The sequence below is a fragment of the Zosterops lateralis genome (assembly GCF_965231275.1).
Source record: "Zosterops lateralis genome assembly, chromosome: 11".
NCBI lineage: Eukaryota > Metazoa > Chordata > Aves > Passeriformes > Zosteropidae > Zosterops > Zosterops lateralis.
The window spans coordinates 15,295,416-15,319,228 of record NC_139771.1 but is presented as its reverse complement, the minus strand read 5'-3'; the positions used below and the strand labels follow the sequence as shown (position 1 = coordinate 15,319,228).

General features: G+C 42.4%; 2 protein-coding genes across 3 annotated transcripts in view; one reads left to right on the top strand and one right to left on the bottom strand.

The window, feature by feature from the left end:
- The first annotated feature begins 1,856 nt into the window (after positions 1-1,856).
- PSMD6 (proteasome 26S subunit, non-ATPase 6) lies at positions 1,857-8,468 on the top strand. The gene is made up of 8 exons (XM_083869668.1): positions 1,857-2,054; positions 3,154-3,359; positions 3,871-4,016; positions 5,050-5,269; positions 5,378-5,486; positions 6,584-6,752; positions 7,939-8,016; positions 8,163-8,468. Exons 1-8 carry the CDS (start codon positions 1,910-1,912, stop codon positions 8,257-8,259), a joined length of 1,170 nt encoding a protein of 389 aa, XP_083725794.1. The 5' UTR covers positions 1,857-1,909; the 3' UTR covers positions 8,260-8,468.
- A 7,429-nt stretch (positions 8,469-15,897) lies between these two features.
- Positions 15,898-23,813, bottom strand: part of ATXN7 (ataxin 7) — an 84,550-nt gene continuing 76,634 nt past the window's right edge. For both annotated transcript variants that reach the window (XM_083869613.1, XM_083869614.1), the window contains 6 exons: positions 23,686-23,768; positions 21,719-21,984; positions 21,099-21,297; positions 20,105-20,226; positions 18,877-19,828; positions 15,898-17,752 (listed from right to left, as the gene is read on the bottom strand). In XM_083869613.1, the coding sequence (XP_083725739.1) occupies positions 17,735-17,752; positions 18,877-19,828; positions 20,105-20,226; positions 21,099-21,297; positions 21,719-21,984; positions 23,686-23,768 (1,640 nt within the window). In that variant the 3' untranslated portion in view covers positions 15,898-17,734. The remainder of the gene's footprint in view (positions 17,753-18,876; positions 19,829-20,104; positions 20,227-21,098; positions 21,298-21,718; positions 21,985-23,685; positions 23,769-23,813) is intronic.

The following is a 23,813-nucleotide window of genomic DNA, read 5'->3' as shown; positions in this document are numbered from 1 at the left end:
AGACAAAGGAAAAAATTACTGCTCCTAAAGAAACAAAGGAACAGTCCAACTTAAAACACAGTTTCTCCTTTATTTTATGTGCTAAAATACTGTAACTCCAAGCCAATAAATTAAGGGGGGGAAAGTCAGAATCAATGTAAAAAATGCTAGCACTTATCAAAAACACAGCAGGCAACTGTTCCTTCCAGCAACCTCCTAAATAATTCATGCCCAATATACAGAAGCCAATCTTGGGAATACACAGTGCCAAAACAGACAGGGGAACTGTTTCTCCCATCACCCAGATGCAAAGCACAACTCCAAAAGAGAGGCACTGGCCAAAAGTGTTGTATTTCAACAAATAACATCAAAATGTGTCTGGAGGAGCTCAGCTGTACAGCAAGCGTGGTCCAGGAGGTTGGATGGGATCCTGCATCCCACAGGATAGCCCTGGGCACCCAAAAGTGCTCTTTGCAGGAGCCAAGCACCCTGTGCCTGCTGAACCACCCAGCTGTCTTCCACTCCAAAAGCACCAACTATGTTTTTATCTTATTGCCAACTTCCAAGGGAATACAGTGGCTGATAGAATTGTAAGGATAAAAAAAGGGTTTGACTGCAGGTATCAACTGGGGGTGAACCTCAAGGACTCCACACACACGGTTATGGAGGCGATGCCCCATCTGTAACATCTGGCACAGAGAATTTGTGGGCAGCCCTGGGGAGGAGGGAGAGTGGGGCAGGACCAGGGCCAGTGGGGTGAGGTGACACGTGGGGACCACCCAGGCCTTCTGCCACCATCTCCACTTGACATTCCCACGGCAGGGAACATGCTCCAGCACTGGCAGTGTTTGTTGTGTGAGGTCAGGAAAGACAAAATCAAAGATAGTTAATAAAGAGATGGAGAAACGTCAAGAAAAGCAAAATGAGAAGTAGATGAACACAGGCCAGAGTCAGGTATGGCTTCCCCACCATCCTGGATGAAATACAACTGAAACCAGGGCCATTTAGAGACCCCTTTATTTGCCGTCTGCTTGTTTTGAGCTACAAGCTCTGGTGTAACACATTCAAGCTCCTTTCTGAAACTACAAAAGCTACAAACACACTTTTTCCTGTGACCCTTCTAGGTCTGTGTCCTTCCTCTGTGCTCAAACACCAGACAGGCCCTTCCTAGGCTTGTCCAGCCTTGAGAATAAACAACTGAGAGGGGACATCGATGTCTGTCAGGGAGGGTGGCAGGAGGATGAACCAGGCTCTGCCCAGTGGTGCCAAAGCACGAGGACAGGTGACAGGGGACACAAAGTGATGCCCAGCGAGTTACACTTGAAGATGAGGAAAAACTTCCCCATGTAGTGATCACGCACAGGAACAGACTGGGCAGAGAGGCTGCGGAGTCTCCCTCACTAGAAATATTCCAGAACCGTCTGAACACAAGCCTGTGCCATGTGCTCTGGGATCACAGAATCATAGAATGGTTTTGGAGGGAAGAGGATTGTGAAGATCACCCAGTTCCAACTCCCTCCCATGGGAAGGAATACCAAGAGCCCCTTCCAACCTGGCTTTGGACATTTTCAGGGACGGAGCAAACACTGTCCCTGGTCAACCTGTGGCTGTGGCTGTGATTTTGTGGCTGTTTCTGTGTTTGTGTCCCCCCGCTGCCGTGTCTGTGGCCGGGCCCGTTCCACCGCCCCGCGGCGCCCTCTCCCTCTGCGCATGCGCCTCCGCCGCTCCCCGCGCGCTCCCGCCGCCAGGGGCCGCCCTATCCCCGCGCCGCCCGCCGGGGTCCTCCCCGCCGCCAGGGGGCGCCGCGCGGCGGAAGCGTGGGGGCACTTCCGCCCGTCGCGGCTGAGTCACTGCGCCGCGCCGCCCTCCCGCTGCCCAGCGCCGCCCGTCCCGCCGAGCCCCGGCCCCGCGGCCCCGTCCCGCCGCCACCATGCCCCTGGAGAACCTGGAGGAGGAGGGGCTGCCCAAGAACCCCGACCTCCGCATCGCCCAGCTCCGCTTCCTGCTCAGCCTGCGTCCCCGCGCGCCCGACCCCGCCGCGCGCGACGAGCTGATGGCGGCGGTGCGGCTGCACAGTGAGTGGGGCCCGGGGGAGGCTGTGTGTGTGTGTGTATGTGTGTGTGTGTGTGTGTGTGTGTGTGTGTGTGTGTGTGTGTGTCTGGGGGGGATCTGTCTGTCTGTTCGCCCGTCCCGGCTCTGACCGTGTGTCCCTGGAGCAGCCCTGTGACCGACTGTGGTCGTGGATCCCCGGGCAGGGGTTGTGTGCACGTCTCCCCTCGGTTCGGCATCGCTCTGCCGCCCCCGGGGCACGGACAGCCCCAGAGCGGCGGGGCAGGGCCAGGGCTGGAGGTGCCCGTGCTGTCCCTGTCCCCAGCTCCGACCGCTCTCACACCGTGCTGGGGCTGTGAGAGCTGTGAGCTGAGCACAACGGGCTGTGTGCTCACAGTGGGATAAAGGGAATCCCGGAACATCCTGAGCTGGAAGGGACCCACAGGGATCATCAAAGTCCTGCACGGGACACTCCCGACAATAGCACTCTGCCTCAGAGCAGTTTCCAAGTGTTCTCTGCCTTGGGAGCCTGTTCATGCCCGACCACCCTCTGGGGGAGGAATCTTCTCCTGATATCCAGCCAAAACCTCCCCTGGCACAGCTCCGTGCTGTTTACTCAGGTCCTGTCACTGATTTTCAGAGAACAGAAATCAGCACCCAACTCTCCACTTTGTCTCATGAGGAAGCTTTGACAGTTTTGAGGTCTCCCCTCAGTCTCTTCCCGAGGCTGAACACACCAAGTGACCTCAGCTGCTCCTTGTACATCCCCTTCAGACTCTTCATCATCTTCCTGTCCTTCCTTTGGATGCCCTTTAACAGCTTAATGTCCTTCTGGTATTGTAGTGCCCAAAATTGCCCCGAGAACTCGAGGTGAGGCCACCCCAGGGCAAGGCAGGGAAAGTGCAGATGGGAGCAGTGTAAAGAGCAGTGGTGAAAAAGGATCAGTGGAGGGAGGCACGAGGGGCAAGGCCTGCAGGAACAGTGGCTCTGCTGTGTCTGGATTCAGCAGGTGCCTGGTCATAGGAGGGACATCTCTGGGCTGACAGTCACGTTGTCCTTTTAGGAACAAACACACTCTCACTGTTGCAGCAATGAACAGCAGAGCCCTTCCTGCTTCTCTTTCAGACATGGCTCCCTACTATGAAGCCCTGTGCAAGTCTCTGGAGTGGCAGATGGACACGGATCTGCTGAACAAAATGAAGAAAGCCAACGAGGAGGAGCTGAAACGTCTTGACAACGAATTAGAGGATGCAGAAAAGATCCTGGGGGAGAGTGAAATCCGGGATGCAATGATGGCCAAGGCTGAGTACCTGTGCAGGATTGGGGACAAGGTTGGTGGCAGCAGAGGCTTTATGGACTCATAAAACATACTGAATGGGAACCCTGTTAGCTGGGCAGGTCCCAGAGAGTGCTGGGGGACTTGCAGAGCATTTTATATAGGGCACAGCTCACACATGTCTGGCAGAGAGGGGAGGGTCTTACTGAAATAGAAATTATGTAGGAAAAAAAAGAGTTCTTGAAAGAGAAAAACCTTTTTCTTGACAAGGGGAAAAGTTTGTAGATACCATTCTTCACTTTACTTGCGCCTTTAGACTTTTTCAAGCTCTTTAGATCATGCAGCTGAATTTCACATTACGGAGTAGATTTCTGTAATCTTTAGCTTTAAAAGATACACGAGGAACAGCTTTTCTAACTTGATTTGGACTTGGATACGTTAAGATTATTCAGAATGCACAATGTGGAAGTCACAGCTATCAGTGGGAGACAACACATGTTCTCAGAACAGGTATTTTGTGACTGTTCTGGGTGCCTTTAACATTCTTACAAACTCTATTTTTCCAGGAGGGAGCTCTGACTGCTTTCCGCAAGACCTACGACAAAACCGTGGCCCTGGGACATCGCCTGGATATCGTGTTCTACCTGCTGAGGATTGGCTTGTTTTACATGGACAATGACCTCATCACACGGAACATTGAGAAGGCAAAAAGGTACTGCTTGGGTTGTCTGAGTGCACTAAAGCACTTTTGAAACAAGCTGTGACAAAAGAGATGGAAGATAAATACCTTTCTGTCCAGAAATGACTGGGAGTGGTTGTGAGAGAGAATCAGAGTGATGGGTGGGTGTTACTTTGTTTCAGAGCATTTCCTACTCCTGTTTGTGGGTTTTTTTTGTTTTTTGTTTTTTTTTTAATGAGGGGGAAGAGAAAGGTGAAGATTTTGTGGTAGCTGTTTGCTAGCAGCTGGCTCAATTTGTATTTGCAGCCCAGCTCCCAGTTCGGGTGTGAGTGGACTGTGCCTCTGCCAGCTCAGTCCAGCTGCTCCAGTGGCACCCAGCTGGCTCTGTAAAGAGGGAGCTTTTCCTCTAGAAGCAAGAGCAGCTTGGTGTGTTTTGGTGCTACTGTCCTCCCATGTTCCCACTGGTGGCTTCAGTGTCTCTGTGCTCCCAACGTTTTGAACTTCAGCAGTTCCTGTAGAAAGCTGTGGTTCCAATCTCTCTGCTGCTGCCATGAGACACCAAGGCACAGAAGGTTCCCACTTCCCTTGTTCCTTGGGCAGGGATATTTTGTGTTGCCTTCTCAGCAGTTTTGTCTCATCCCTGCCCTTCTTACAGCCACACCAGTTTTGTGCTGATCCTTAAAAAGTGTCAACTTGTGAATTTTTTTCTATGCTGTTGGTTGGACAGCTTTGACTTTAGCAGCAAAGGCAGTGGAAATCTGTTGCCACAGTCCAGGTTGACAGTAATATTTACCTGCACATCCACAGAGACTGTTGTCACAGCTGAAGAGGTTGTAACTTTTCCTTTCAGCTGAAACTTGCACTGTGTAAAAGCCTCTGGCCTCTCCTGTCCCAAGGAAGCCACTTTTCTACTCCAGCAGGTGTACAAAGCCTGGGCTGTTTCAACAAGCTGTAACATAAACCAAGTTATTCTTTCATTAATCTCATGGTATTGGTTGATTTGTACTTATTTGTACATATTTTGTGTACTTACTACATAAGTAAATCTTCTTGGTTCTATTTTAAGTCTAATAGAAGAAGGAGGAGACTGGGACAGAAGAAACCGTCTCAAGGTGTACCAGGGCCTCTACTGTGTAGCCATCCGAGATTTTAAACAAGCAGCAGAGCTTTTCCTTGATACAGTTTCCACGTTTACATCCTATGAACTGATGGATTACAAAACCTTTGTCACATACACTGTCTATGTCAGCATGATTGCCCTGGACAGGCCTGACCTGAGGGAGAAGGTGAGGACAGCACGTGGGAACAGTGGTGCAAACTGGCAGAGCCTTTCCTTAGCCTGTCCATCTGGGGACTGAAGGGGATGGTGGTTAAATTTGTGTGTTTGCTTTTAGGTGATTAAAGGAGCAGAGATCCTGGAGGCCCTGCACAGTTTGCCAGCTGTCCGGCAGTACCTCTTCTCTCTGTATGAATGTCGTTACGCGGCCTTTTTCCAGTCCCTAGGTAAGACTGGTTCTGTCCCACAACACTGTTCTGGGGGACACAAACACAGGAACAGCCACAAAATCACAGTCACAGCCACTGTTTCAGGTGTTCCAGTTGTTTGTTTCAGATCATACACAACTTTTGTGGAGTAGCTGCAGTCTAGAAATAGAGCTGTGTGCAGAAAAAAAGAAATTGGAGAGATTTTTTTAACAGTGACCTAAAATGTTCTGCTTTGATTTTTCAAACAAAGAAAGACAAATTTCTCATCCAATGAGCTTTGTGAAAGGTCACATAATGATTAGGTGAAAAAGCACTTTGAAAATGGCTGTGAAACACCATCTTACCTGAAGAGCCAGATCAGGAAAGATTTGAAATCTTTCTGTGTAAAAGAGTGACACCAAAGAAGAGCTTTTCAGAAAACCCTCATTCTTGCCAGTTCTCAGACTGCTTGTTTTTCTTCTGTGAGGTTTAGAATACAAGAAAATGAGATATTTAGAAAAAACTAGGAAAACCCCTTGATTTTGTGAAAGACTAGGTGTGATGAGACTGAGTTAAAGGGCTGCAATCTTCCTATTGCTGGCCTCATCCCAAGCCAAGAACCGATGCTGTCAGGGAAAAAAAAATCACTTGACTGCCCTGAAATCCTTGAAACTAATTTAAGAGCTAGGAGCAGAAAAAAAAAATCCTTATACAGGTGTGGGTAACAATGTTTCTTCAAGAAGTTACATATCAGTTCTGTTTGTTTCCCAGCTCAGGGAAACAAACTGCCTGGGGGCAGCAGATCCAGCTCTTGCCTTCAGTAGGGTGGTTCCTCTCCCCCCTTGAAAGAAGGATGCTGTGCTGATCACAGGTGCCCATTAGCTCTGCCACAACATTGTTTGCATATTCTTTCTGCTGCTGGTTCCAGAACTGTTACAGATCACATTAATTTACTTCTCTTTAGTGCAGAATCCCTTTCACATCGTGAGGAGTGCAAGAATACAATGTAGTTATGGTCATGCCTATGACATAGTAACTGGTATCATATGTTTTATTTACATAACTGATGTTTGACATTTCTTAGAAATTACTGACTTCTTTTTTTAAAATTTTGCTTCCTTTTTTTTCCTTTTCAGCTGTTGTAGAACAAGAGATGAAGAAGGACTGGCTGTTTGCCCCTCACTACCGATACTACGTGCGGGAGATGCGGATCCACGCCTACAGCCAGCTCCTCGAGTCCTACCGCTCCCTGACCCTGGGGTACATGGCAGAGGCCTTTGGAGTCAGTGTAGAGTTCATAGATCAGTAAGTTCTTTGGCTTCTTCAGTCCCTAGAGATCTCCCTTTATACCTTTTAACATTCCCTTTATACCTTTTAACATTTATGATGGTCTCCTTACGAGTAAAAATCTTTGTTCGCCTGTATTCTAAATATGCCAAGTTACGTTTCTGTGGAAGAGAGTGAGAAGCTGGGATTTTATTAATAACTTTGTTCTTTATGTTGCTGTATTTATTGACCTCCATGTGCTATGAAACTTTAGATTTTAGCTAGCTTAGCTCACAGCTATGCAAAAGCTGAGCTGTTCCAACTTTGGGTATCTGCACATTTTTTGTACTCTGCCAGTCTCCCTCTCTCATTTTGCTTGGTTTCTGTTATATGGACAGGATCTGATGTTTTTAACTAAACGTACCCTGCAGTCCCAATTTGAAATTCTTTTCTAGAATAAAACTAACAGATTTTGGTCATGGTAACTAATTGGTGAGAAACTGACTTTTATTCTGTGTACCTGAAGCACGTTATTTCAAATGCCTTCACAAGAGTTATTCTTGTTTCAGAGATTTTAAATTTTCTATCATAGAAAATGTACAGAAATACAAAACTGCTTGAAATACTCAAAAATTAATAAGTTTTTCAAGAGAAACCAAATACCATTCAATTCAAAAGTAATTTTTTATAAGTCATACTAATTCTTACACCTTCTATTATGAGTTGTAACATATCTTACTGTTGAGCACAGGAATATTTTCTTCTACCATCAGTGCTGTAGACCACCAGTTGATTAAACAAAACAATAATAATAAAAATTTTAAAATAATTTAAAGAATTAAATATTATTGAGATGCTTTTCTAATTAATTGACTGGCATGAAGATATTTATCTCAGGATAAATGCCAAATAGCCACACTGCATTACTGCTGCCTTTGGATTTGCAGAGTAGTTGATACAAAGCTCAGTGATAAGTTTCACTAACTCAAGTACAACACTTGACCTGAGAAGGAAGAACTAAGAGGTTTTCTGTTCAGGTCACTAAAATGATTATTTCTGGGTGCAATGTCCAATCTTTAATAAGATGAGGATACATAAGGTATCCTATGAAGATCCATGGGCTGTTGGTTCAGAAATACAGCCTGGTGTAACAGCAGTTTCAGTGCTCTTAGGGCTACAAGTACCTGCTGAAAGAGGAGTTAACCAACTGTTTTTCTTTATTTAGGGAGCTTTCAAGATTTATTGCAGCTGGGCGATTGCACTGCAAAATAGACAAAGTAAACGAGATTGTAGAAACTAACAGGTATGTAACAATTTCTAGAGGTTGCTTTTAACAGACTAGTAGAATTCTATATATTTTGATAACATTTACTACAAAAATGTTTAATGCTTTGGTATAAATTATATTTTTAGTTCTAACCCCGTGGTCTTTTCCCTCATGATTCCTAGGCCTGACAGCAAGAATTGGCAGTACCAAGAAACCATCAAGAAAGGAGATTTGCTGCTAAACAGAATTCAGAAACTTTCCCGAGTAATTAATATGTAATTTTTTTAACACAAGGGAATGCAAAATTTAGATGTTTAAAACATTTTGGAAGTAACCTATAAATATATTGCATAACTTGGTATACTGTAGGGAAAAAAATAACTAGCAAGAAAGGTAGTGTTTTTACTTTCCACTTCATTATGTACACACTGTTCTGTTCTGGTGGATGGAATCCAGTTCATTTATTAAATGTATGATACTGTTGGTGATCTCTTGTAACAGACTTTGTTCCTTTCCTTGCGTGTGTATCCAGTGTTCCATATTGAACTGCAAAGCAGCCTCACAACCTGTGAACACAGAGAACTCATGGCCATTTTATGCTTGCTGTTTTAAGACTTTCATATTGGAATCAGACGTGAAAACAATCAATTGCATAATAGTAAAGTGGCCAAACATTTTAGTGAAGAGTGCACACTGTCCAGACAGGACAGAGTCTTGCAATGAAGGGATTACAGCTTCAGGGAGAAGGAATAAGGATGCAAGTGATTGGGGTGAAGCAATAGTATAACCACAGGAACTGCAGGACTAAAACTTTGGGAACAACTGTTACAGAAGTAGCTTCTCTCTAAACTTTTATTTTTTTTTTTGCAAACTGTTGAAAAGGAAGTCAGCATGTGAGCAAAGCATTAGATTTGTAATTATTGCCTGAGTTAGATTTGCAGATGTCAATGAAGGGACTAGTGCAGTCAGACAGAGCTGATCAGGTCCTGCAGGGGTTGCAGTTCCTCTCTGCACAGCTGCTGAGGAATGAGTGTCTCACTTGGCTGCTGCCATGCTGATGACACATGGCTTCTGGCCTGGCAGAGCCTCCAGCAGCAGCTGTTTACCCTGCTGGCCTGCCTTGAGGGGTTTTTTCCCTCCTCCCAAAGAAGGCCTGTGAGTGAGTTCTGTGAGCTTTTGATGCCACTGCATTTGGAACATTTACAGCCTGTGTACAACTTCAGTGCTGGAAGGAGCCCCAGCAGGCAGGTGTACCCAAAGAGCAATCCTAGCATTTGGAAGCTGCTGTGCCACAGACAGCACAGCTCGGAATTTCCCCTGCCCATCCCTCCCATGGCAAGATCACAGAGGGTCTCCTGTCCTGGAATTGCTGCTGCCTGTTGGACCTCTTGGTGCTGAGGGGCCATTACCATCCTCTGATGAACTTTTCTGAAACCCAAAATACAACCTCATGATTTTGGGGTTTTTTTACTACTTATTGGAAGCTCTTTTGGTTGGTTCCCTCTCCAAGAAGCAGTTATTTAACCAGAGTTTAAGGATTTACATTTCAGGCAGTACTAATTAGAAGAAAATTCTGATCTTTCTTCAGAATAGGCAGAGTAATAAACATGAACTTTAGTTTACCATGTAGTCAGCTATGAGTCTCTGTTTTGTGTGTTCACACACATACCCTTTCCTATGAAGTTTTAATTGATAAAACCCAATATTCAGACTTCTCAGGCTTGAAATAATCTCTCTATTTTCTACATCTGTTCCATGCCAGATAAGTAGAGCTAACTAGGAGGGCTTTAATCAGTCTGACTTTTGGGAACATCTTCTCCACCTTCCATAGGTTGCAGGTGTGAAGCCTATCAGAAAACCATACTGTCTGCCTGTCTTCATTGACTTGAGGAATTTCTGTTTGTTGCACAAATAAATTTTCCTTTCCAGCATATTTATACATGAACTGGCCTTAATTAACTACATCAAATTTTCCATTCAGCCTATGAACTACCACGTATTTTTTAACTGTAAAGAGACTAGAAACCTACTCAAGAAAAATGAGGCTAACAGGGACTTCATGTTTTCCAGAGAAATCTTGCTGCTGTCTTAATGTAGGTAAGAGCAGCAGAAAAAAAATGTAAATCCCTCCTCTGTGTAGAAAAAAAAAAAAGCATTGCTAAAGAGTTTTAGTGTTCTAAGATACTTGCAGAGCTATCAACCATTTTATCCTAACCGTGGCTATCATCCTGTGAGGGCCAAGCATTTCAGAATTTGGTGTTCTCTGCACAGGTGGGTGAAAAAGAATGTTTCAAATAGAAGTGCACAATCCTACTACAGCAAAGACTCCCCTTTAAAGATCACAACTTGCCTTCACATTTCCTGATCTCAGCCTACATCCTGCAAAAGGGGATGCAGGGAGAGCCTGGAGATCTTCTGGACGAAGATTTTTGTGCCAAGGCCTGGCAGGAAAGTTCAGCAATTTTAGCTGAAGGTTTTAAGGCTTTGTGCAGCAGTTCAGCCTCTCAGCCATGCCAAATAGTGACAGGATAAAGTTCTGGGAAAGGTGAAAGGCAGCACCTCCTGAAGCCCCCAGCTGGAGGCACACGGTTTAGCCAGTGCAGCTGTTCACACCGTTCTCCTGAAAAAAGACAAAAAGCAATCTGATACACAGGTTTTCCAAAGAGTAGGAATGCTGAGGGGTCCAGGGTGGTCAGGCCTTGAGCTGATTGAGGGCATAATTTTGTCTATTCTATTGTTTTTAACTGCTTTTTTCCATCTCCATGCCAAATCAGAAGCATTAAAATTTCTACTTCCTGAAGTAATTTCAAGTTGATTTTTACTGTCCCATGATCATGTTAGTTTTATATTCTGTTTATTTGATCTCATGATTTCCCTTTATTTAACTCTGATTGTGAGCAGCCCTCCAGACGGAGGCCTTCATGCCTCCCTTCTGACACCTTTCCATGGATTTATAGCCCACATGCCAAAGTTGTACATTCTCTCTTGTAACTTAAGCTTGGGCAGTTCCTTGAGCTAATGCCATTCTCCAATTTCGCTTTGCAAGGCTGACTTCACCCTCGCTACAAGGTAGCTAGAACCAGACAGAGATTTCAAGCCACAGCTTGAACTTCTCTCTGCAATTCATTCCCTGCAGTAATGGTGGGAAGGGCAGGAGATGGGGTGGTTTAGGGTTTGTTAGCAGAGCTCTGCTACAAAGCAGTTGAAATGTTCCTGTGCAAGCCTCTGTGCAGTTTGTGGCTCACCTGCCAACACCTCTGGTGCTTCTCTTGCTGAACACTCCAGAGCTCAAGGCCCAGCCTTGCAGGCAAGGGACAAGACACTGGCTCTAGGAAAAAGTCACTTGTCATGGACAGGAAAGGACTCAGGTGAAGGGACCTGAACTGCAAAATGGAGGATAAAAAACTTCCAGCACTGCCAGAGACCACCAAACCCAAGCAGCAACACAGTCCCTGCTGATGCTGAAGAAAACTTTTGTATCAATTTGGGCACAAATATCAACACCAGCTATTTCTCATGGGCTTGGACAAAGCTTTTTTTACTGCACTTCTCGGGGTGTTTTTCTTCCTTGGCAATAAAGTTTCAATCCACTTTAGTTTGAACAAGTTCCCTAAAGGTTTTCAAAGTTTGTTGGGTCAGAAAAAACCCAAGCATATGCCACTTTTCCATGACAAAGCTCCCATGCTGCTTGTTAGGAACAAATCCAGCAGCTAACACAGCTCCGAGCCAAAGCACTGAAAACAGCAGGCAGTCAAAATAAAAAGTCCCATGGTGGATCCTACAAGCCACATGTGTTTGATTATTTGTTGCAGCAGAACGTGATAATAATGAACCAACAGGAATTTGCATTTAAATAGAGAGGGCAAGCCCTCCTCCGGGTTGTTTGGGTAGTCGGTGTAAGGAAAGCGCCCACGGAGCGGCGCTCCGGCCTCCAGAGAGCCCGAGGGCACCCGGCCAGCTCCCCACCCCTCACCCGGGGCTGCTCTGGCAGAACCAGGGGCAGCTTTTCTGCCAAAGTCAGGTTGTGTAGCCTTTGAGCCCAACACTGCTCCACCAGGGGAAAGCCAAACGACTTCGGGCTCCCGGGGCACATTTCCCCAGCTTTGATACTAAATGCAAAGGGCACTGACAGGATGCACAAGTACACAAAGCCTGGACACAGGGAACCTCTGAGCCTGTGGTTTCATTGCATGCATTGGCAGCCTCCTACATCACCAAGTAACTGTCCCAAATATAAACTGGAGTATTTTCCTACAAGACAGTCACTGATGAGAGGGAAATTGTTTTCCACCCAGTTCAGGGAAATCTGGGCTTACTGTGTTCCACTTCAGCACATCATCAGAGCCATTTTTCATCACGAACTCCTTTAGTGAACAGAGTCACCAGAAGAGAACCCAAGGAGCAGCTCTGCTCTGCCCCAGGGTCAGGGCTCCCTGGCACTGCACTGCACCAAAGGCAGCAAAGGAAGGGGAGAGGGAGGATGCCCCAGCTCCACAGAGCTCTGAGAGCTCAGGGTTACACAGGGTGAATGCACCTTTTTTCCTCTCCTAACCTTGCCAGTTTTAGAGGACACTGAACCCTGTATTAAACGCAGTAAAATGCAGAGTTACTCCTTCAGTGTTGAAGCTCTCAGAGTCAGGAACCTGCCTGAACACGATGCCAAGCCCTGAGCTCTGCTGGGCTGCAAACACCCGACTCCCACGCGCTCCGGGCTGTGGTCACTCCTGCAGCTCTGCACAAACACCTGCAGCACCAGCAGCTCAGGCAAGATGGCACAGCTGGGAGAAACTGCTGCTAGGAAGGAAAAGGATTTGCAAGAAGGCAAGACAAAAAAAGAAATTACTCAGTAAGGCAAAAAGTAAACTTAGAACTACTAGAGGTGCTTATTATAAAAAGACAAAGGAGAACTTGCCTGTTGTCTGAAGCCTGTTTATATCTCGAAGCATTTATTCCAAACATTAAGAAAAACTTGTTGTAAGAGGGAAAAACACCCAAACCAAAACAAAATAGAGACAGAATAAAGGAAGTTTGGCCACAGATGTCACTCTGGAGTCCTGCCCCACTAACTGGAGTTTTTACTGGTTTTAAGAACAGCTTTGAAATCACCCATGACACACCCATGAGTCCTGAGTCTTGTACAGAGAAAAGTTCCACAGGAGTGTTTAACCTGCTGAATTCACACACTGGATCTTCAAACTGTGAAAACACAGAAGACACTTTTTTGGGAGGAAAAAAAAAAAAACAACAGGAAACACAACTCAGCATAACCACATCTGGGGCTGTAAAGGCTGCTGCTCATTATTCTGACTAGAAAATAATATAAAATGTGAATCTCAAGTAACAGAACATCCTTTGCAGAGGAAAATGCTGCAGAGGTGACACAGGCACTGCTCAAACCCAGGTACCAACCCCCTGTAGGATGGAAAGCTCCAAACCTACCGGGCTGACTCGTGATGCCAAGAGACAATGGCAGAATTTGACCACATCCAATTCTCTGAAATTAGTTCACATAGGCACCAATACAGATAATGTTTTCCTTTAATAGCGAAGGATTTTATAATGAAGCAGAAACATATAATATATTCCATGCAACCAACCTCATTTATTGAAAAGTCCTAATTTTATTGCCTTGTTTAGTAACATGTTTGTTCAACAAACTAATATTTTTCATGAAGCAAAGCACAACTTTTTCTTATAAATAGTATAAATTATTTTATTTACAGAAACTTGTTACAAAACAAATAGACTATATATTTATTTTTCTTTTAAATATCCAAAGTAATTTTTCTATCCCATGACATTTGTTCATGTACTATACAGCAGCCAACACAGAGTTCAGCTGATCAGATGCTCTTGATTATGTATACAAATTATCAAACTATTCACACATTTTACACAGGAGATTGCTTTTAGAACCAGGCTCAACACCGAGCAAGATGCTTCCAAGGCCTACATTCACATTGACATTATGTAGTGCTCATTTCAAAATTATCTTTAAAACATAAAATATCTCGCACAAAAGGTAAAAATGATTATTTTCTGCTGAACAGTGAAACATTTAAGAATCTTTCTAAGCCCAATTCCCTCCTCCAGGACAGAATGAGTAAAAGACGAGAGATTCCTTGGCAAGAGAACTCTTACAGGAAGACAACTACCTTAGAAATGTCATTTGGAAATCACATCTTTATTTTTTTCATGGTTTTAAGAGGTACTTACTTGGGGTTTTATCTTTGTTTTAGAATACCAACAATTTTGAACATTTTCTAAATTATTTGATTAATGAATATTGCTCCCCCCCCCTCCCCAAAATGAGACAGTTAAATAAACTGCTGGTTAAAAACTATATTTCAAACCCTTGGCTTTATACTAAATATGAGTTATCAATGGGATTGTTCCAACATAAGGTATTCAAATTAAAAGATTTTACAAAAGCTACCAGCATAATTTGCTTTTCTTTTGTCAACCCATCTCAATAATTTCAGAAATATAGATATATGCATGTGTGTATGGGTATACACACACACACACACACACACACATATATTATATATAGGTGGAAAAAGCAAGCTCCAGAATTTCAACTGAACATTCAAGTCTTTTAAGGAGAAGCTGTCTAAACAGTCCAAGCTTAAAACTAGTAATATCAGGCACTTTCAGTTTTTCCGTTAGTTTGAAACCACATGAGACCCAGACGGATGCGCACGCACACACACGCACACCAACACCGAGAGAAGAAGAGAAGAGAGGAGAAGAGAAGAGAAGCAGTGTGTCACAGAACTAAATGGATCTGCTGGGAGTTCAGGCAACTCATAAGCAAATGCCACATCAACCACGTGGGCTCCGGGTTCCCCGGGCCGAGCTCGGCCTGGATCCACCCACTCCCAAGACAGGGAAAAGGGACACGGCTTTTCACAAAACAGAGGCATCCCTTACATTGCAAAAGTAGGCATGTTAACTATTGGCTTGGCAGTGAACCACTTCAAATTATAAAAAGGTATTTGCCTTTTTTTTTTTTTTTTTTCTTTTTAATTAATTAATAAATAAATACTAGATGATCTCAATTGTACCAAAACTGGATATAAGAAAAAAAGACCTGTGCAAAAATACATATTTAAATATGTACAATCAATTAACAAAATATGTCTTCTGAAATAGGGATACTTCAATATTTATAATAGAACAAGAAATTCCAAAATAAAGATACAAAAGTATGTTTTTTTTCTTGTATAATTCTTTGTTCATCATTGCAGCAATTTTTTAGGTTAAGAAAACTGCAGGAGTCATAACGAGAAGTTGGAAAGACTATAAAAACTGTATCTCTTAAATTAATACCAAAATCTGTCTAGAAACAACCCAGCCACTGCAAATTCAATTTTGCAAGGAAAATTAATTTTAAGCTTCCTTAATTATTTACAGTAAGAACTATATGACAATAAAAGCTTCAGGAACAATGTTCTGCTTATAACCAAGATCTAAAACATAATATTTAGAGCAGGTCTAGGGCAGGCAGAATTTCTGCTGGGACTCTTTGCTCCAGTGGCTCAAGCCCACATGGCGCAGGTGGCTCTGGAGGAGCAGCCATCAGGAATTCACTTTGTACACGTCTGCTTGCTACTGAAGGAGCACAAATTTGCCATTTTGCTTTCAAATCAACAGAACCTTAAAAACCAGAGGACAGTTCAATCACAAACTCGTCAGCATCCAATCTTGCTGAATTTTTGTTTCCTTTTACCTTTGTTTCTACCAAGAGTCAAATTGCACTTGTGACTGATGCTATCCTGAAGTGGAAGCTCTGCCCCAGGGACTTCATCAGAACATGGATTTCTCTCCAAACGTGCAGGATTTAATACACTTGGATTTCTTTTTGTGGCATTTCGCTTTGGTTCCTTTTGCGTTAAACCAATCGCAGTTCTAACAATCCTTTCAACAGGGCATCCTATTAAATACGAATCCTTTTGTTCCTGAAAAGTTGTCTACTTTTTTTTTTTTTTTTTAAGTTTGCATAATAAGAGTCTCTAGTACATTGCTTTCTCAGTGTGATCTTTTGTATCAATTCAAAGCTAAAGTGTCTGCATAGAGGCTTCTTGTTGTTTTGCTGTATAACAATGATTTCATAGGAAGTTCAGGAGAAACTGAAAGCATCGTTAGGTAAACAACTAAGCAACTGCTACTCAGAGTGGCTTTGGATTCCCTGATGTACTTACTACTTGCCACCAGAATGGGGAGAAGGCTGGGCTACGTGAACAGTTGGACAGGCTCAGATTGTCTCTTCTCAGCAATAGCTGATGCCCCTTTAAGGCAGAAAATAAAAATCTTCTTCGTTAGGATTTCATCTTCCTTTGCTTTGCCCCCTTAATAAAAGTTTAGTCAGTTTTGAGCCTTTACCTGATGTTTAAAAACTTAACAAAAAACATCCAGATGAGTCAAACCATAATACAATGAGCCCTTTGGCGGAATTGATTTTTGAGGTGTTTTGAAGCAAGACAAAATACTTCATAAAAATTGGCTGGATTATACAAAACAGTAAAGCCCACCAGGCTTATAAAGCCTAGGTGGGCCTGGGGTGACTGTGATGCACAAACCAGTGCTGCACAGTGGACTCTGCTGTCAAATTGGCATTTATACCAGAATTTTGACTCCAAAAAAAAAAAAAAAAAAAAAAAAAAAAAGAAATCTTACTGAGTGGTAGAAGGCATCACACATCGACAATTCTGTTACACAAACAAGGCAGAAAGAAACTGACTTTTATGGTTGTTAAAAAATATTTAAATATTTTAAAAACTCGGTTTTAAAAGGGCTAATTTTATCAGCTGGAAGAGGAAGACAAATCCAGCCTAATTTCACCAATACAGTTACTTTTTAAAAAAAGAACAAAGGCCTGTGGTATACAGTATAGGTCAATAAATACGTTCTTTGGGCATAGAGTTTTAGAGGTTATTTGCCTTTGTCTGTTTGATATTTTTGGAATTTTTAAAGAAGAAAATTAACTTTTCTTCCACAATAAAATCTCATTCAAAAGAATAGAAAATAGGTTTTGTATCACACAAATACGGCATTTTTATACTTGTTTTCTGAGCAGTGGCCTCAAACAAGTTTTTCTGGTTTTTGTTGGGTTTGTTTTGTTTTAAACTCCTGATAGCTTCTTATCCCAAATTACCTGCAAAAGGCTGGGCAAAACAGACTATTTTTTTGAATTGTGCTATTTTTTTATATTCCATTAAAGGAACATTGCTATAAAAACACTAAAGCCATATTCCCTTCTTGAGGGCTTCTTTCCATTGTGCCTCACACATTTTTCCCCTTGTTGCGGGGTCCTCTCCATTGAGGGTGTCTGTCTGGTTTAGCTATCACCTACAAAAGACACCATCAGTATAAAAATAAGTCCACAGTAATGTTTATTTCCCCCCAGAAAACATTCGTTTGCCCAGCCAAACTATGTCAAATAGTGGCAAGATGATGTACTCCTGTAAGGAAAATCTCACAGATTTGTAGCAAACAGTCCAGACCACTGTTAACACTGATAAGAGCAATTATGTGGCTGAACTTCATCCAGTGTCCATTTCTAGTATATTCACTGCTACAGACATGGCTTCAGGGAAATTCCTTGTTTAAGTGACAGTCCAGTAGATTTCCACACCTGAGGACCATGGGAAGTTGGGAAAACTCAAGGCATCTTGGAGTCCAGAAATCCAGATGGAGGTTTTGCTTGTAGTGAAAACTGTCCAGTTTGTTTCTCACCTGGTGCCTTCAGCGGTCAGGGACGGGCCTTCGGCTTGGGGTGAGAAAAGAGAGAATCATTAATGAGCCAGAGGCACTGGAAACAAACAGATTTTGTGGCTAACAAGGACATATCTGGGGGAAAACCTCAGGCACAAAGAAACCTTGATAACACAAGGTTAGCCTCTCTGAGACTTGAAAATCCTCAAGTAAACCTCTTCAAAGCTATAATGGTTTCAAGCATCCTTTCCTTCTTAGTTCACTCAAATTGTATTTCTCTTTTACTAATATTACATAGTTGAAATAGTAATTATTAGGTAAGCCCAAAATTAAATTCAGCCATCTGAAGGGGGGTTTTTTGGTTAAGTATACACACAAAGGTGAAAATCTTCCTCTGTGGCTGAAACTGAAAATTAAGAAACCACTCTTAAAAAGTTCTTACTGATCTCCTGGCTCTCCAGCTACAGAGATTTCAGTTTTTACCAGCAGAGAAAAGAAAGTTTCTTGGATTTTCAATAATGAATGCACTACTTTTCCAGTGAGATTTGTTTAAAAAATAATCAAAACCCCAAGCTAATTTTCTAAATGGGATCCTACATACTCATGAGATCTGCTTCCTTTATAGCATATCTGTTTGCCTTACCAACTAAAAATGTTTATCTGATTTATTATATTTAATCTCATTATTACTAAGAAGTTAGTCAATGACACCTTAGGATAACAGGCTTATTTTATCACAGTATCACAGTTCTGTTATCAGCATCATTATGTTCCACTTTGTAGAATGCTTTTTCCTGACACAGGAACAAGGAGTCAGGCTGTGGCACACAGCTCAGTTCCACAGCAGGCTGGCAGGATTCACTTTTAAAATTATGGTTTAAAAAAAAGAGAAATTAATTTTATCTGAAAGCAATTCACAGGCAACAGCATCTAAGGAATTTGAAATGTCCATTAGGTTTTTTTCCTAAAGTGTAGCTTTTCTATTTAGAATGTTTATAAAAGTCTTGCACAAATGTCCCATAAGAACACTAAAAATGAGTACTGGACAAAGAGAAGAACTCCCTTTTACCTGAGCAGGATCTGGAACTGGCTCTCTATTCAGTACTTAAAAGAAAACAAGTATCACAAGCATGTCAGGAGGCATTTCATGCTGGCTTAGTTTGAGACAAGATTTCCTACCTGATGAAACAGAGAATTGTTCATCAGTCCTTGTGTCCCTGGGATTGCACCAGTGTGTTTTGCATGAACATTGTTCACCGATGTCAATTTGGCAACTTTGTTTGATTTGCTGCTGCTGCTGTTGATGCTGCTTGAACCAGGTGAGCACTTTCTTTTCTTTCCTATTAATTTGTCAAGGGAAGTATGTGAATGTGAAAAACTGCTGTGTGAATTTACAGTCAGCTCACTAGACTGATGAACAAATGGCCCTAAGGAGAGCGTGGAGTCGCTGCTGTTCATCATCACACTCATTCTCTTAATGGATTCTGCAGGGCTCCCGGTCGGAGGACCCCTCCCTGATTGGTCATGCTTGAGGCTAACAGAGTTAGCTTTGCTAGTCATACAGTTGAGGCCAACGCTGTGGGACGAAGCTGTCACTGAGGGATGATAGGAGGTCCCAGAGTTTCCAGAGTTAACCACACAGTTTTTTCTAAAGGACTCTGTGGAATGAGAAGGTGCGAGCAGTGCGGAACTGTTTTTACGCTTCTTTCCTGAGCCGCCGCTGCTACTGACGCTGCCGGTGCTGTTACAGGTGCCACTGCCAGCAGAAGATTCCTTAGGTTTAAAAGATTTGCTGGATTTCATTTTCTGAGGTTTGCTGGGCATAGGTGAAGGTACAGAGGAAAGCACTGTAGGTGTTGAAGGGGAAGAAGACACTTGTCTTGATTGCATACTGCAGACAGGATCCACTGCGCCCAGGGCGGCGGGGTTGGCGTTCAGCGTCGTCCCGTGGGATGGTACCGATTTGTTGTTCAGAGACACACAGGAAGGAGAGACCAACGCTGGCGATGACATAACCGTGGTGGGTAGGAGGAACCCTGCTGCACTGACACCGTGCTGAGAGGCAGGCATCAGGTTTGTCCGATGCGGGGCACGGACTGATGCTGTGTTACTGGATGCTGGAGGAATTTTCCTGCGGGTAAACAGAAAAACAAAGATAAAACCCTGCATAGGCACTATTCTTCAGATTGATACCCAGCCTGATAATGCTGCCTTAAAATGATTGTATCTTGGCGTTGATTAATGCCTCTGAAAGATTTTATTAAACTGACAGTTAATTGTTGCAAAAAATGTAAAGCACAGACAATCAATCTTCAGTCTGAACACAAAATTACTCTTCTTTAATTAGAATCACAATGTACTTCTACAAACACCAAGAAAGAATAAGAAGTCTTTCACTTCTACTCACTTCCACATCTGTGAATTAAGATGCTTCTCCAACATGAAGTCAAGTGCACATCGAATATGGTTCCACCGCTTGTCAAACACATAATAACCTCTTCCAATTTGCTGACTACCAAATGTGCAAAACTGAAAAGACATGATTTTTATTGGTGTTTTCTTCTTTCAATGACAACTCTCTGAATAACAATTTATTGTAAATATTTTAGATGTTTAAGTAGAGGATAAAAAATATAAATAAGAGTTTTTACATCTATGGCCCAACAACTATTCTAAATTTTTGGCCTTGGTATATTGAGATAGTTTTGTCTTCTGATACTCCCATACTTAATAGAAGAAGTCAAATTTGAACTCCTCTGATTAAACAGAAAAGGTTAGCAGTATGTCTGTTTATGTATAAATGTTATACACACACATATATTTATGTAACATTTACTTCTGAGGACCTACCAGCTATCAGCCTGGGTTTTTTGTAAAAAAAAGATATAGTTTGACATCCAGGGTGGGCAATAAATTTGTTTTTAGTTATACAAACTAATTTTTGTCAAAATCTAAATATTAAAATACATTACTGCTACCTTTAATGTGATGTTGGTAACTTGAATAAAAAAAATGTGTGTGGGTGTGGGAGGGGGGAGTCCAGTAAGAAAATTGCACCAGAAGGACTCTGTTTGCATGTCCTTATTCCAAAATCACAGCCCTTTAGAGCAGTTACCAATTTCATCTTTAGTATTCTGGCATTTTGGTTTCTTTTGGATTGGGGAAGTGAGCTATGAACACATTTTATTAGCATGTTTATTTTCCAACTAGTTAAACCTTCACCGCCTACTAGGCCACAAAATAATTTTCTCAAAATATAGGGAGGGAAAAAAAATAAAAAGGAAGAAAAAAAGAAAATGAAAAAATCACATACCCCACAGAAAATCACCTGTAAAACCCCAAAGTAACTTGTTTACATAATTAGAGTCAGAGAGAGACTGAGGTTAACTTTGAAAACGTACAGCGGCTGGTTGAGGATGATGACCTGAATAATGACAATCCAGTTTTTCAACAGGCTCTTCTTTTTCATCACATTCTCCCTCATCACTGGATAACCGAGATGCTGGCTCAGCTGCAGGCAAGGGAGGGTGTGGGGACTCATGGACAGAAGGAGACTCGCTGGGGGCATTTCCACTGTGCTGGGCTGGACAGCCTGGAGGCCTGGGCAAGGCAAGCAGTAATCAGGTGTTATTGAACTAAGCCCAGCTAAAAATTCCACCCTTTAAGTGCTTACTGTTACTGAGAGAAAAAAATCTACATTAACAGACCCCTGGTGTTGTCCACAGACTTGTAACCTGCCAAGGGGAAGGACAGAGAATGGTGATACCCCTGGAAAAGTAGTGTTGCCCAATAGTTGCTCAACTGCTTCCATTGATTGCAAGTCAGCTTTTACTACTTCAAAACACCAACCCCTCCTTGCCAGGAGTTACCTTCAGCAGGTAATTGCTAATTGCAGACAGGGGCACCAGGCCTGGAGCAAACACACTGCCCTGTCCAACAGATCTGCATCGCTCCCTCAAAATCCACCTCACCAAGCTGCCAGTATTCATTTCATACCACTGCATCTGCAGATTTTCCTTACCTTGGAAGACTGGGGGGGTGAGGTTTGGGTTTATTAGGTAATAAAGGCTTTGATTCTGTAAGAGTAACTCCATGAGAATTTTGGTGCAGCTCCTGGGAAGTTTTAGTAGGTGAGGGATGTGGTTCCCTGAGAGGGGGCATCTGCTGATGATGATCCGAATGTCGAAGAAGTTCCTTTTCCCTGGTTTTGCTTTTGTGCTCGGCTAATAACACATCAAATCGTTTTCTTCGACCCTGTACAGCCCTCCGCTGGGTTAAGGAATGTGTCTGCAGAACCAGGAATAAATCATTAATCCCAGGCTATGACATTTGTGGAAGTCAAACACTCAGAATGCCTGTCTAGAGCTTGATAACAGAAAAAAAAAATCATCACAGTCCTAGTTTAGTAAACAAATGGAAATATGACTTGGAAAACAAACTTTAAAGTTGCTTGGTGGATGACTATATCCTTGTCTGATACAAAGTAACAAAACCAGCAATTCGGTAAAAGGCTTCTTTCAAACTCCTTTTTAAAATCCAAACTGCCAAATTTTAAATAAGATTAAGACTAGAACTGAAAACCTTGTTTTACACTGATATTTCAATTGCCAACTCCTGCAAAACCAAAAAGAGAAAATATTTACTTCCACTTAAAAAAATATTCAACAAAATAACTTTTAAAATCAGCCTTCTAATGGGAGACCTGAAAAATATTTATGAAAGTACTGTGCTGCCTTCTATAAACTAATATATTCCTTGAAAATTAATGTAATCAAATAGATATTGAGGAATTCAAAACACCCAGCAGAATCCAGAGTCAGTCAGGACTCAAAGTTCTTTGAGTGTCCTGCACACTAAGGACAGTAAGATATGTATGTGTATAAATGGCACCAATTCTAAGTAAGGTGAAGGAAACTATTTTTCTGAATTGTTAAATTCACACACAATAATACCTTTTTAATATGGCACAAAGGGCTTGATTTGGTCCTTTTTAGTAGGTAAAAATTTTTATCACATAATTCAGACACAAAGAACACTTCCAAAAATTATTGTATGAGTGGTATATTCTAAAGAATTGCTGAGAAATGTTTTTACTCTTTCATTTGCACTTTTGATTTGCCTATTCTCTTGTAAAATCTTGCAGCTTTTCCCTCCTCTATTAGCAAAACAATTTCCTCCCCTCTGTAATTCCAAAAGGGCAATGTGTTCAAGTTCAGTTCCTCTGGGTCATTAGTGCCAGCTTCATTTACCTTTGTTCTGTAGGTTTATTTACCAGACATTTCCCAAACTGAGGGTAGAGCTGCTTTGTAGGAAAGCAGCAAAATATTACACAGGTGCAGGGGATCTGGATTCTTGGCTCCCTGGGAGCAAGTGACAGCCCTCTGTCCCCAAGGGTTTTGAAGCCAGAGGATACATTTTGTCTGACTGAAAGTTTTTGATAGTTTAATTTAGAGTTTGACCTCTAGGCCTGCTCCATGGCTCTTTCAGGAGCTGGCTGCAGCAGTACATCCAGCAGCACTAGCATTTACACAAATTTCTACCAAGAATCTGCTGGGGGGAGAGGAAAGGGTGTGAGAGGGGAAGAGCTTGAATTATTTAAATCCTGTATAAGCAATATTTTCAATGCTTATGAGGAATTTCAAAATTAATGATCTACAACCAGAAGGTTACCCCCCAAAAAGAGGAACACACTGGCCCCCTGCTACCTACATGAGGAGTAACACAGTTTGTCCTATGTCAACATCCATGTTTAAAGAGTTCATACAAAAATACAAATCTCTAGGTTACTTTGAGAAATACTTTCTGAATAAATAATTAACTGAACTTCAAAAACAATTTCTTCTTGTTTCTGAGCAACATGTTTTGAGAGGTACCACTTACAGTGGTAATTATCAACAGCAAAAAATTGCAGTTCTCAGTTTTCTATCACGTTCCTCAAAAATTTGAATAAAAACTTCAGATAATCTTATCCTGATTCAGATATCCTACCTTGCATGTTAAAGACCTAGTACAAGGTTTCCTGGTTTCCACATCAATGACACCACAGTATATATCAGGATCAAATTCTCTCTCTGTCAAAGACACACAGTATTGAAAAGTTAACAAAAGACATTTTG

Coding starts and splice junctions, on each gene's coding strand:
- PSMD6 (XM_083869668.1), top strand. CDS start 1,910: ATGCCCCTGGAGAACCTGGAGGAGGAGGGGCTGCCCAAGAACCCCGAC. Junction 5,487..6,583: donor GGCCTTTTTCCAGTCCCTAG/GTAAGACTGGTT, acceptor TTTCCTTTTCAG/CTGTTGTAGAACAAGAGATG. Junction 6,753..7,938: donor AGTGTAGAGTTCATAGATCA/GTAAGTTCTTTG, acceptor TTCTTTATTTAG/GGAGCTTTCAAGATTTATTG.